This window comes from Piliocolobus tephrosceles, chromosome 14 (assembly GCF_002776525.5).
Source record: "Piliocolobus tephrosceles isolate RC106 chromosome 14, ASM277652v3, whole genome shotgun sequence".
Lineage (NCBI taxonomy): Eukaryota > Metazoa > Chordata > Mammalia > Primates > Cercopithecidae > Piliocolobus > Piliocolobus tephrosceles.
The window spans coordinates 61,151,718-61,164,408 of NC_045447.1; the positions used below are offsets into that span (position 1 = coordinate 61,151,718).

Sequence of the window (12,691 nt, forward strand, 5' to 3'; positions counted from 1 at the left end):
TAAGGGTCATAGTCTTTCTTGCAACAGGTGGAACAAGGAGATGACAGGATCCAAAAGAGTCTTCAGTGATCATAATTCACAATTCATGTTCCAACATGCTACTTATTTGCACACACCACCTTTGCTCACATTATTCCTTCTGCATGAAATATCCCTGTCTCTTATCAAAATTCCACTCACTGCAACTCTAAGACCTCCTGGCAGGAATGTAGTGTCCTTGCATACTATTTGGTTATCAGTTATAGCACTTCATTCTACCTCATACTACACTGCCATTGTAATTATAGATTACAAACTCCCTGAAGATGGAATCTCAGTCTCCTTTATGTATGCGTCTCTGGGCCTGTTTGACACACTGTAGGCACTCATTCAATAAACGTTTATGAAATGAACAGAACAGGGATTTTTGGGTTACCTGCTAATGTGACAGCAATGGAGACAGAATCGTATCCCAAGGCATTGGTGGCATTGCAAGTGTAGAAACCCACATCTGCTTCCACTGGTGCCAAGATCTGTAAGGAATCATCTGGCTGTAGAAGAATCCTGGAGCAACAGAAAAGAAATATAGACCTGGTCAAGTCAGTTGACTCCTTTTTGGCATTCAATATTGGTAAGGCAGGAAGCAACCTCAGGATGTATGCAGAACCCTGTTTTAACAACAGAGACAAACCAGCTACAAGGACAATCAAGAACCTGGGCTCTCTTGCCTCTTTGATTAATGTGACTGTGGTAGTGATCTCAAATAAGGAAGTTTCTCATTGCTTTTGCAGCCTGTGGATTACTTGATCTAAATGCTACCAGCTGGACCAGACAACATATGTGCACCAAATACATATAACACACACAGATGTCTAGGGAAAGGGGGGACGCTAGAACAAATGGCACAGATAGATTTGGGGAAGGCTCATTAAGGAAAAAGCAAGGTTACAAAGAGAAGTGGAGCTTGCTTGGATGATAGAAAGAACATAGGGCTTCCAGAGATGAAGAAAGATATCTTGGGCAGACACCGTGTCTCATGCCTGTAATCCCAGCACTTTGGGAGGCTGAGGCAGGCAAATCACCTGAGGCCAGGAGTTCAAGACCAGCCTGGCCAACATGGCAAAGCTCCATCTCTACTAAAACTACAAAAAAATAAAATTATCTGGGCATGGGGGTGTATGCCTATAATCCCAGCTACTTGGGAGGCTGAGGTGAGAGAATCACTTGAACATGGGGGGCAGAGGTTGTAGTGAGCTGAACTTGCCCCACTGTACTCTAGCTTGGGACACAGAGCATGGCTCTGTCTCAAAACAAACAAACAAACAAAAAACAAACAACCAGACAGACATCTGTTCAGGTTTGCAGGTAGGAGAGAAAAAGCCAAGAATTGCATATTGATGAGAGGATCTTACACATATATTTGCAGGAAATTCTATGTGTCACAGCCCCGGTGTAGTCATATATACATTTATTGTCTTTATTTAGTTATAAATATTATAAGGCACAAAACTCAGGTTTTTTTTTTTTTTTTTTTTGTGAGACAGGGTCTTGCTCTGTCACCCAGGAGTGCAGAGGCACAAACACAGCTCACTGCAGTCTTGAACTCCTGGGTTCAAGCAGTCCTCCCACCTCTGCCTCCTGTGTAGCTGAGACCACAGGCACGCACTACCATTCCCCGCTAAGTTTTAAATTTTGTGTAGAGATAGGGTCTTGCCAAATTGCCCAGGCTGCCTTGAACTCCTGGGTTCATATGATCCTCTTCAGGTCTTATTTATTGCTTTTATTTTCCCCACTGCTACAGGGGACTCTCTGTAGAGTAGGTTCCCGGTAGAATAAAGTCAAAACTTGCCCTTCAAGGTCATGGAGAGAAAATTCCAGAATAATCAGTCTACTTTAGACTTTTTTTTTTTTTTAATCTGAAAAGACTTAAAAGAATCAAACTGTGAGTGCCTATAGTGAGCTTCAAATCCACTCCATCCAAGTCTGTTTTTTCTCTTCTAGATTTATGTCATTTCTAGAAAGTACATGTAACATCATGCCAGCTTAATTAATGATTAACGATGACTTGAACCTGATGTCTTGGTGACTTAGTGAGGGTGGCTGATAACTGGAATGTGTATGTGGAGGAGGGAATCTAGAAGGGTTGGGGGAACAGCAGAGAAGCTCAGAGATCCGGTGCCTAGACCTGGCAGGTGCTTTAGGTTGACAGTTCATTTGACAGCACAGAAATGGCTCAGTAGCCAGTTTTGGGGATCCTGAAGCCAGTCATTTCTAGCTTTGTGATTTTTTAACCTCCCTAGTTTCAAAAGCTTCAAAAAACTGTTCACCCAATATTATGCTAGCATCCATCCCTAGGAGGTAAGCAGTTAATAGGGGTTGTTTTTCAAGACAGTGAGAGGGTGGGGAAACAGAAAGGTCGGGAGAACCCATAAGACTCTGTGGTAAGATTAAGCCTGGAAGTCAGATCTGCTCCAGCAACACTCTCCCACTATACAATTCTTTCCTCACTGTTTCCCTTGCTGGGTCTCTTCAGGCTCTATGATATTTGCAGTTGAGCACCACTTCTAATCAGCTGTCAATTATTCTGAGGTGGGTGACAGTCTGGCAGTGAATGAGATCTTCTCAGCTCGGCTTTTAGCCTTGGGCCTACTGCATTGCTTATTCTTACCTCCTTTTCTGTCAGAGGAAAGGCAGGAAGTAGAAGTGAGGCTTCCATCAATCAATCGAGTTATATATGGGCAGCTCTAGTAAAATGGGGAAGGAAATAGATACCTTAGTTAAAGGGAAGTTTCTGGATGATTTGTGCTTGATTTAGTGCTATTCCAGACCATCACCACTATTACTGGAGACACTCAAGTTTTGTGGCATTGAACTAGAGCTGAAACATTGTGAGGGATGAAAGGAAGCCTCTGAGAGCTTGTGATATAGCTCATCCACCCATTCATTCACTGAGAGATTGTGTTATAGCTTATCTACCCATTCATTCACTCATCCATCAAACATTAGGTGCTTTTTTCTCAAACAATTACATGTTAGTTTATTTCAAAGAAGCTATTAAAAGAAAGATGACTATACACTTTACTTATCTTTGGTAAGCCATACAATATTTCAGATCATCGTATGACTGTTTCCTAAAGGAATCTTACAAGATGCAACATAATGTAATATCATTGCTAAGTCTCTTCAGGTGTTCAGGCTGTTTTAGATTAGAAAATTAAAAATCAACTTTACGATTTAAATCTTTATGATGTCCCAGGAATATTTATGCTTCACAAAAATTCTAACTCATAATGAAAGTAGGCTTAGTCAAGTTTCAATAGAACTGAGAATGACGGAACTCAGTAAATCATTATTTTCACCACATGGCAAAGGTAGAAATTAAAATATGCTAAGTTCCCAAACCCATTGGGGTAGCTGGCTCCCTGACACTGGAAACATCTCTCTTGTCCCTGCAGAAAAGGGTTCTTGGACACTCACAGCAGGAGGCCAGAAGATAGTTCTTCTGAACTTTGTTTTGGTCCCACTATGATTTAAGTAATAGCCATTGGCAAATCTCTTCACCTTCCTCTATTTCAGTTTACCAACTTCTAAAACCCAGCTGAAGTACGTTTTCATGCTCATCAGAGGGAATTGTTAAACTGGGGTATATAATGAATTTCTAGATCCTCTTTTGGTATTTCCGATAACTCTTTTCTTGGTAATGTACACTCTGAATGGCAAATTAACCGTGAGCGGGGAGGAAGGATGAGGAAATTGTGAGGAAGGAGTGAGAGGGACACATGATATTGGCCAGTTTCCCCCAGGCAACTTATTAGATCTCCATATTAGAATCATTTTTTTTTTTTTTTTGCATACAACTACCGCACCTGTCTGATTTCAGGCAGAGGATGTAAACCTCTCCTACCCTGGCCCGTTTATTTTTAGGTGGGGGTTAGTTTTTGTAGTTACACCGGTTTCTCCAGGCACTAAGTAAGCCACCATGCTTTCTGCCCATGTCTGAAGCCTGGAAAAGAATTCCTACAAGGCTGATGAAAGGAAGGGAGGTGATCCATCACAGAGGGCACAGAGTTTTAAGGATGTGAACTAGAACAGGAGTAGCGGCAATGGAAAGGGTGACGTGTAGATCATGAGATTTAGCATTTGTATAGTCTATTATTCCATAAACGATGTATACAAAGATAGAGAAACTGTAGTATTCACTTTCATAAAAACAGTCTTAAATATTGTCTTAAGACAAAATCTACATGGGAGAAAGCCTGAATTTCTCACTTATTGTGTATACTTATAAAAGTGACTTATATTTATAAAATGGAACTGTCTAGCTCAAGGGCACATAGTTATTTGGGGGCAGAGTCAGGACTTGAAGTAGAATTTCTTGTTTTTGGTCCAGCACTTTTTTCCCCCACCCTATAATCCCTTTGGGACCACCATAAGACTCAACTGTTCAGTCATGTTTTCTTCTTGTAATTAGAAAGCTGCCCACAGTGTGTTCTTTGTACATTTGGCCCCTTTGGATGTTATTTCCCTTTCTCTTATAATCCACTAAGGCATAAGTCCTTTCAGGGATAGGGGAGGATTTCACTCCTGTTATTATACATACAATACGCCCATAAAATTGGTAGATGAAGGCTTCAAGGCTGCCACTAGGTGGAGCAGTAGTTCCAGAGGGGGGGTCCCATGCAGGGCTCTCTGGGAAGCACCACCAGGCAAAGGAAAGGGCTTGCTGCAGAGACGGAGGCTTGCTTCAGTTCACCTAGCCTGGCAACTAGAGAGAAAGATTCGTGGAAAAAAATATTTTCTTCGTATTTCAGGAGTCTACTCTATTAATTTAGCTTAATTTGCTAGTAGCTGATTTCTGTCAGCTTATATTTAGTTTCCAAATTTGATAGGCTTGCTTTAGAATGAGCAGTCAGAGAAACATAGGGCTGCTTTCCAAACAAAACCAATAGGATTCCTTTGGAGCTGTTTTGGAATTTATGGAATCAGAGGATGTGGGGACATAGAATGGGTACAATTAAGACCTACACAGCAAGTGGTGATTTGGTCATGTTAGGTATATCAATACTCCCTGCCTTCCTCCCAGACGTGTACCCCACTTCCTTTTCAGTTTTCTAGCCTAAAACTTATTACTTTACTTATTTGACCCTATTTTTAGCCAGAAAATGAAGGAGCAGTTTTGTTTTTCTGGGGGCCTTCATTTGTAAGCTTCTATGTGACAATACGCCTTCACAAGCATCCTATAAATTAAGGACCAGCTGAGAGGGTGCAAGAAATTGTTTTTGGTACATAAGTAAAAATCCTTGTCATGCATGAGAATAAGATATGGACAAAATGCTCATGGGCCATTTCGACCAAGTATAATCTCTTTCAGGCTAAATCATTTCCTCTGTGCTTAAGGGCTCTTCTTTGAAATAAAGGCGGCTCCGGGTGTATAAAGGAAAAGTCTCTAGAAGTTCTGTGAGTAGGCCGGCATCATGGGGTCCTCTGGATCTTTGGCTGAACTGTGAACACCACTGTCTTGTGTGAACCTACTTCTCAAATTGATCTCCATGCCCAGCTATGAGGAGCTGCCTTGTGGAGGGGAAGACTTCCCAAATTGGAGCCAAGAGACTCGGACTCCAGTCTAGAGTCACGTGGTGGTCTTGGGCAAGTCATTCAATTGTGTGAGGCTTTAAGTTTCTTCTATAAATTCAGGTTAATACTGACCTCAAGAGTGTTCTTGTGAAGATCTCATAGAAGAGTATATAAACTCATTCTTACTGTTTTGCAAGTAAAAAGGTCTCAGTTTAAACACCAGATAAAGCTAATAAATGATTTTTTTTTTTTTGATGGTACACATAACCTAAGTAACCTCCTTGGAATTTCTAGTTGTCAGACAAAATATTTAGGTTGTGGGTAGAGAAATGTCCATCTACGACCTGGGATATGTTGTTGTGCCACCTCGGGCCTCTCATTCTGACTGGTACGCTTTCCTAAACCTATTTTAGGTCTCAACACAGGACTGGAAGCTGGAAATTATGGATGTATCCTTTCTCTGTAAAACAGTAGCTTCCAGAGGCCGGGCGTGGTGGCTCAAGCCTGTAATCCCAGCACTTTGGGAGGCTGAGACGGGTGGATCACGAGGTCAGGAGATGGCGACCATCCTGGCCTACACGGTGAAACCCCGTCTCTACTAAAAAATACAAAAAAAAAAAAACTAGCCGGGTGAGATGGTGGGCACCTGTAGTCCCAGCTACTCGGGAGGCTGAGGCAGGAGAATGGCGTAAACCTGGGAGGCAGAGCTTGCAGTGAGCCGAGATTGCGCCACTGCACTCCAGCCTGGGCGACAGAGTGAGACTCCGTCTCAAAAAAAAAAAAAAAAAAAAAAAAAAAAAAAAACAGTAGCTTCCTCATCTTTTCAAACTTATCTGCCCCACATCCCAATACAAACTTGTCACTCTAGTCAAGATGGCCTCTTTGACTCTCCTTGTCATTAGCTTGGGGCTAAAGACAGGCTCCTCCTCTTCCCCCTCCCTTAAGAACAAGTTCTAGTTCTATTTTCTCATGCTGCTATACTACACAAGAATCTGTCCACTTCCTGATCTAGTTGTTAAAACTCCACTACAAAGTCTTTCAATCAACAGTGTCTCATTTCTTCAGTGAGACTGTAAATTATTATCTCATCCATAGTTCTGTCTTCAGTATTCAGCATAGGGCTAGCACACTAAATAAATACACAATGAATACTCATTTGGTTACCTTCAAAGCAACGGGGCTGAAAATGATCATATCCACAGTATAGCATAGCGGACGGTGGTTGAGAGAACAGACTCCGGAGCCATTAATGATGGGATCAAATCCCTGCTCTGCCACTTAGCTCTGTAGCCTTGGGCAAGTAATTTACTTAACTTCTCAGTGACAGTTTCCTTATTTATAAAATGAGAATGATAGTACCTACCTAGGGTGGTTGTGATTATTCTGTATAAGCTAACGTATTTAAAGGACACAGAAAAGTGCCTGGCATGTAGGAAAAACCAAAGAAATGTAGATGATTATGATTTTGTCACAGTTAACATCGCCATGATCATTACCATTCACTCTTCATGCCAGGGCTTATAAATTCTAGATGTTGTGAAGACATGGGGAAATGAGAAATACAGAGCTTTCAATGAAAAAACCATAAATCGGGTGTATAGAAAGGGAACAAGGGGTTTGCTGTGCATGGGACCAGGGAGCAGGAAAGAGGAGCAGAGAACTGAGGCCACGTGGCACGTTGGGTTGGCAACTACCTTAATTCTATTCTTGGCTCAGGAATCTCTGAATAAGGATAACTAGTTATTTCCATAACTGTATTAACACCATTAACCAAATACTGAAATTTTAGAACACTAGAAAGAATAAAAAAAGCCAGAATTCTGCAATTTCAGAAAGGAATACAAACAAGAGCAAAACAGTTAGAGCCGGAAAACAGTGAACCCAGGAGCAAGTAAGCAAAGTTTGTGCAAAGAACCTTAGCCCCAAATTCCTATTTATAGGACCAGATGGTGAGGTCTTTTCCTTAACCTAAAATGAGTGTCTTTCTGCTTAGGGATTCCTTAGATTAGGATAATGGAATCTACCACAAAGTGGGAGTGGGTGCTAGTATTTATAGGCAAATGTATAAGCTTTATATTATTGAATTCTTACTACCATGTTACTAGATTGATGTTATTTTTCCATTTTAGAGAGGAGGCAAAAGGTCACAGAAGCAATTTGCTCAGCTAGTACATGGTGGCATCAGGCTTAAGGAATGACCTTTGATTGTTCTCAAACTGACAGCATCCAGGAATCGACTGGGGCCTAGTTGGCAGGCATATGGTTTGGCCTCATTTTCAGTGGGGGGGTGATTAACGTCAAGATTTGTAGTTACTTTGGGAAATGGACAATCACTAAAAAATATTCTGGATTTTAGATACTTTCAAATGGGAGGCAAAAGGAATGCTGTGAGAATTCCTCCATGAGCAGGATTATTTTTCTGAAACCAAAAATTATAGTAGCCCAGAGGCTTGCAAGGGGGAATTTTATTTTGTACAAAAATTTTGGGCAACAGATTTGAGGTTCATGAAGAGTTTCATATCACCATTTGGCTAGGGCAACTTTTTTTAACCTTTACTGTTTTTAATGTGATTGCCAACTAAAAGTTATTTAATGCCAGAAGCTTCATGATTTGCTCAGATGGAAGTATAGAAAATATTTTTGGAATGGGAAAGGCCACCTGACCACACATTCTTAACCCTGGTCTTCTTCTTTTTGCCAGACCCTTTAACTTCCTTCTCTTTCAGAAGTTCATAGAGTCTTGAATTTGCTAATATGTGTATTTTATCTGCTTGCTAGGTAACTCATTTCAAATTACAAACCTCTGCATGAAATGACTGACTGGATTTCCTATCCACTTGGGATAGGGGTCCTCAAACTGCAGCCAATTACCACTTGCTTTTATTATAAATAAAGTTGTATTGGAACACTACCATATGGATTGAAGTATTATCTATGGCTGCTCTCACACTATAATGGCAGAGCTGAATACAGTCAGTTTAAGAATAGTCAAAGGTCATTCCTTACTCCTGATGCCTGCAAATCCTAAAATGTTTACTATTTGGCCCTTTACTAGAAAAGTTCGCTGACTTCTGGCATATAACATGGAAAAATTTTCATTTCTGGTTTATCTCAGTGACATCCTTATTTATACCAAAACAGTTAACCACTTTTCTGGAACTCTGCCATGTGCTAGGACCACTCTTCCAGGAAGAGTAAACTAACTGCTAGGGGGATCTCTGGAGATCCCCTAGCATTTCAGGGAATAGACTGTGCCTGACTCTAAGCCTCACTAGTGCTGTCTGGTTGTCACTGGTTGTCTACTATCCTCCAGTGCTCTTCACCTGCATGATTCATGATGGTCATTTCTGTGACCACTGCGTTGACACTCAATACTTTTCTTTTGCTGCGGCTTATGTATTTACTGGGATGGTTCTTTTTTCTCTGGCTTGCTATTCTTATACTTTTCAACTGAGAAAAACATTTGTCATCTCCATTTCCTTTAGCTCTATAAGGGAAACAAGCCAAACCAAACTGAAATGAGCTTATTTTTCCTTCCCTATCTTCCCTGCTTCTAGTTTTTATATTATCTACAAACTTGGAAACTGTATTTCATGTGCTTATGACTTTTACATAGAGGATTATTCACAACTATGGTTCTGAAATTGACCCTGGAGGAATTTCCCATCTGATCCTCACTTCCATTCTGAGAAGTTTCCATCTGCTGAAACTCTGTGTTGCCCAAGTTAAAGACTTCCAAATATGCCTTAATTCATCTCCTATCCAACACCACTTTGGAACACTGTACAAAGCTTTCTGGGAAATATAATCATTTATAGGCTCTAGATTTCACTTTCCTATCAGCTCAGAGATGATAGCAAAAATTGTCAGTAGAATGTCAACATCCCCTCATGATGCCTGGATTTAGGCAGATAACTCCATCATGCGGTTTTCCTAGAAACCTTGCTAACCCAACTCTTTGAACAACTGCCTAGATGGTCCTCAAATAAGAGTGAAGCTTCTTAGTTTGAGATGTCCTGGAAGATAGTGTGATACAATGGCCCCATGTCTAAATGACAACGATTTTGCATACTGACAAATGAGTATCCATTGTGTGTGTGTCAGGCACGTTACAGACATTATTTCTGTTCTTTGCACTCCTGCTAGTCTGAAGGGCAGAATAAAAGTGCCTGATTGTATTAGTATCATTTTAATTTAACTAATAAGAAAACCAAGGTTCAGATAGATAAAAGTAGACTCACAATACTAAGTGGCAGAACTGCGATTTGTGCCAAAGTTGCTCTGATTCCAGCCTTACTGTCTCCTACCACCGTGGGCTGCCCTTTGTGTTAACTGATGTGTCATCAGGTTGCTCCTCTGACTGAAGGGGGTGGGGAGGATAAGCTGGGAACACCTAGGCCCAGAAGAGAAGGAAAACAGAACAGGCTTAGGGATTAAAAGGCTGAAACTGCTTAGACTTAGCCATTTCCCTAGGATTCCATGTTAAGTGGAGTATCACTTGGGAGTGACCTCCCACCCATAGGAAGAAATAAGTATTTTCTTCAAGCATCTAGTTTCGTATTATTCTTTACGTTCACCTGCATTCCTTTTGAAAAGAAAAGAAAGTCTTACCTAAAAGCTTACAGACTTGTATCAGCTGAACTATGAGGAATGTGTGATATTGGGTTACTTCTGGTCCAGTAGTGTTAAGTGGTAAGCAAGGCCTTCCCTGACAGTGTGGTGCTATCAGCAGTATTTAGGTCTTTCTTGGGGGAAAGATCAATCCTCATCCAGTAATTTTTCCTAATTTGGTAATCCAACCTGCAGTGCGAATTTTGCAGAATCTGGCTTTTCTTTTCTATAAGGAAGTCAGCACTGTCCTTCCAGGTATTGTTTCTAGAACCGGATTCAGACGTAGGAATACTGAACATATATTTGTCCATATTACATGAGCCTCCTGGTATTAGATGTAGAGAAGGATAATTTACCAGATTCTTTGGCTAGGGGTGTTATACTTTATCCAAAAGCAGATTGGAGTTAGCTTTTGCCTGAGTCTCATCTCCAAATGTGTGCTCAGTGTTTATATAGAATGACTGAAAGCGAGGAACAGTTTAGCTTCATATTGCCTGTGGTCTAGGTCTCTAACCACACATGTGCCTGAGCCATCAACACCGTAAACATACGCAGTCACAGACACACACAAATGTAGCAATTGTAATGTTTATTGAGTGCCTAATTTAGTGCATATTTGCATATACATGTGTATATATAAAGGTAGAGCTATCAGAAGAAAAGGCTATCTTTAAAGCAGTTATGCCAAAATAAAAACAAAAGCCTCAGGAGCTGGAAGCCAGTTGGCTGGAATACTGAATATTAATTTATGCTGGGTCTAGTCAACCCCAGTGGTCTTCTTATAAAACAGTGGCAAGTCCCTGTATTCAACTAAAGTTATAATCGATAACAAGAAATAGTTCAAAAAGCCAGACTGCCTTGGATTCAAATTCCAGCTCCATTACTTTTTTTTTTTTTGAGATGGAGTCTCGCTGTGTCACCTAGGCTGGAGTGCAGTGGTGCAATATCGGCTCACTGCAACCTCCACCTCCCAGGTTTAAGTGATTCTCCTGTCTCAGCCTCCCAAGTAGCTGGGACTACAGGCATGCACCACCATGCCCAGCTAATTTTTTTATTTTTAGTAGAGACGGGGTTTCACCAGTTAGGCCAGGATGGATTCGATCTCTTGACCTTGTGATCTGCCTGCCTCAGATTCCCAAAGTGCTGGGATTACAGGCGTGAGCCACTGTGCCTGACCCCAGCTCCATTACTTTTTAAGTGTGAGACTTTGAGCAAGTTAATTTAATATCTCCGTGCTTCAACTCCAATATCTGTAAAATTGGGATAGTAACTTCAAAGGGTTATTGTGAGGATAAATGAACACCTGAAGCTCATTGTAAGTGCTCTATAAATGTTACCTGTGATGATGAGCCTGATGATTTCTCTACTGGCTTGGATGTGATGGGAGATAGGATGTGACAGGAGATTACTCTCTGTACTTACACTACAGCAGTGCTTTTCAAATTGCACAGTTGTGTCACAGAATCTAAGGGTTTCCTGAAACTTCCTTGGTGAAGAACATACAGGCAAGGCAGAAATGTTTAGTTAGGAGCAAGTATCACTCTGGAACTCTGCCACAAAGGCATATTAGAGACTGGAAATTCAGATTATGAAAAACCATGCAGACCACAGCCTCCTGAAAAGAAGAAAACCTTCCTCCTAATCGTGGGCATCCAACTATTCATTCCTTTGTTTATTCATTCAGTTTTTTATTTGTTGAGTGTCTGTCACGTTCTTAGAATTATGGAGAAAATAAGACACATTCTTAAATATAGGCCCTCGAGGATGAATAACAAACTCTAGAAACACTAACAGCTAATTTTAATACACAATGGTAAGGCTGAGAGAGTATTATGCATAGGGCACTATGTGGTTCATGGTGGGGGTCATGTGACCTGGCTTTGGGGATAGGCTTCCTGTAAGGAAGGGCAGGAGTTAGCCAGACAAAGTGTGTGAGAAGGCCCCATGCACATTTGTGAACAGCAAGTATTTGTGTACTGCTGAAGGGCAGAGCTCAGTTCTATGAGGGCAAGGATATGGTAAGAGATGAAGCTAGAGAGATAAGTGGATGTCAAATGATAAAAGCCAAGGCATCTGGACCTTATCCTCAGGTGATGACAAGTCAAAGAATTTGTAAGCATGAAAGCAGCATGGACAGGTTTGCTAGAAAGATGCTCTGGCAGTAGCATGGTGAACGGTCTACAGCAGGAGGCAGTAAACTTCTCTGTAAAGGGACGGATAGTAAATATTTTAGGCTTTGAGGGCCACCTGTAGTTTTTGTTGTATATTATACTTTTTTGTTTTTAATAACCTTTTAAAAATGTAAAAGTCATTCTTTTAATAACCCTTTACATGCCTGGTTTCAAATCCCAGCTCTACCACTTACTAAGTGTGAGACCTTGAGCAAGTTAACCTAACAGCTCCGTGCTCAATTTCATTGGCTCTTTTAATAACCCTTTAAAAGCCATTCTTAACAATCCTTTAAAAAATGTTAAAGCCACTGGCTGTAATTTGCCAACCCCTGGTCTAAAGAAGACAAATAGAGAAT

The 12,691-nt window shown here is 40.9% G+C and overlaps 1 protein-coding gene across 1 annotated transcript in view; it reads right to left on the reverse strand.

Moving 5' to 3' along the window:
* ADAMTSL1 (ADAMTS like 1) overlaps positions 1–12,691 on the reverse strand; it is a 437,416-nt gene that overhangs the window by 100,825 nt on the left and 323,900 nt on the right. The window contains exon 20 of the mRNA XM_023190023.3: positions 416–543. Within this exon, the coding sequence (XP_023045791.2) occupies positions 416–543 (128 nt within the window). The remainder of the gene's footprint in view (positions 1–415; positions 544–12,691) is intronic.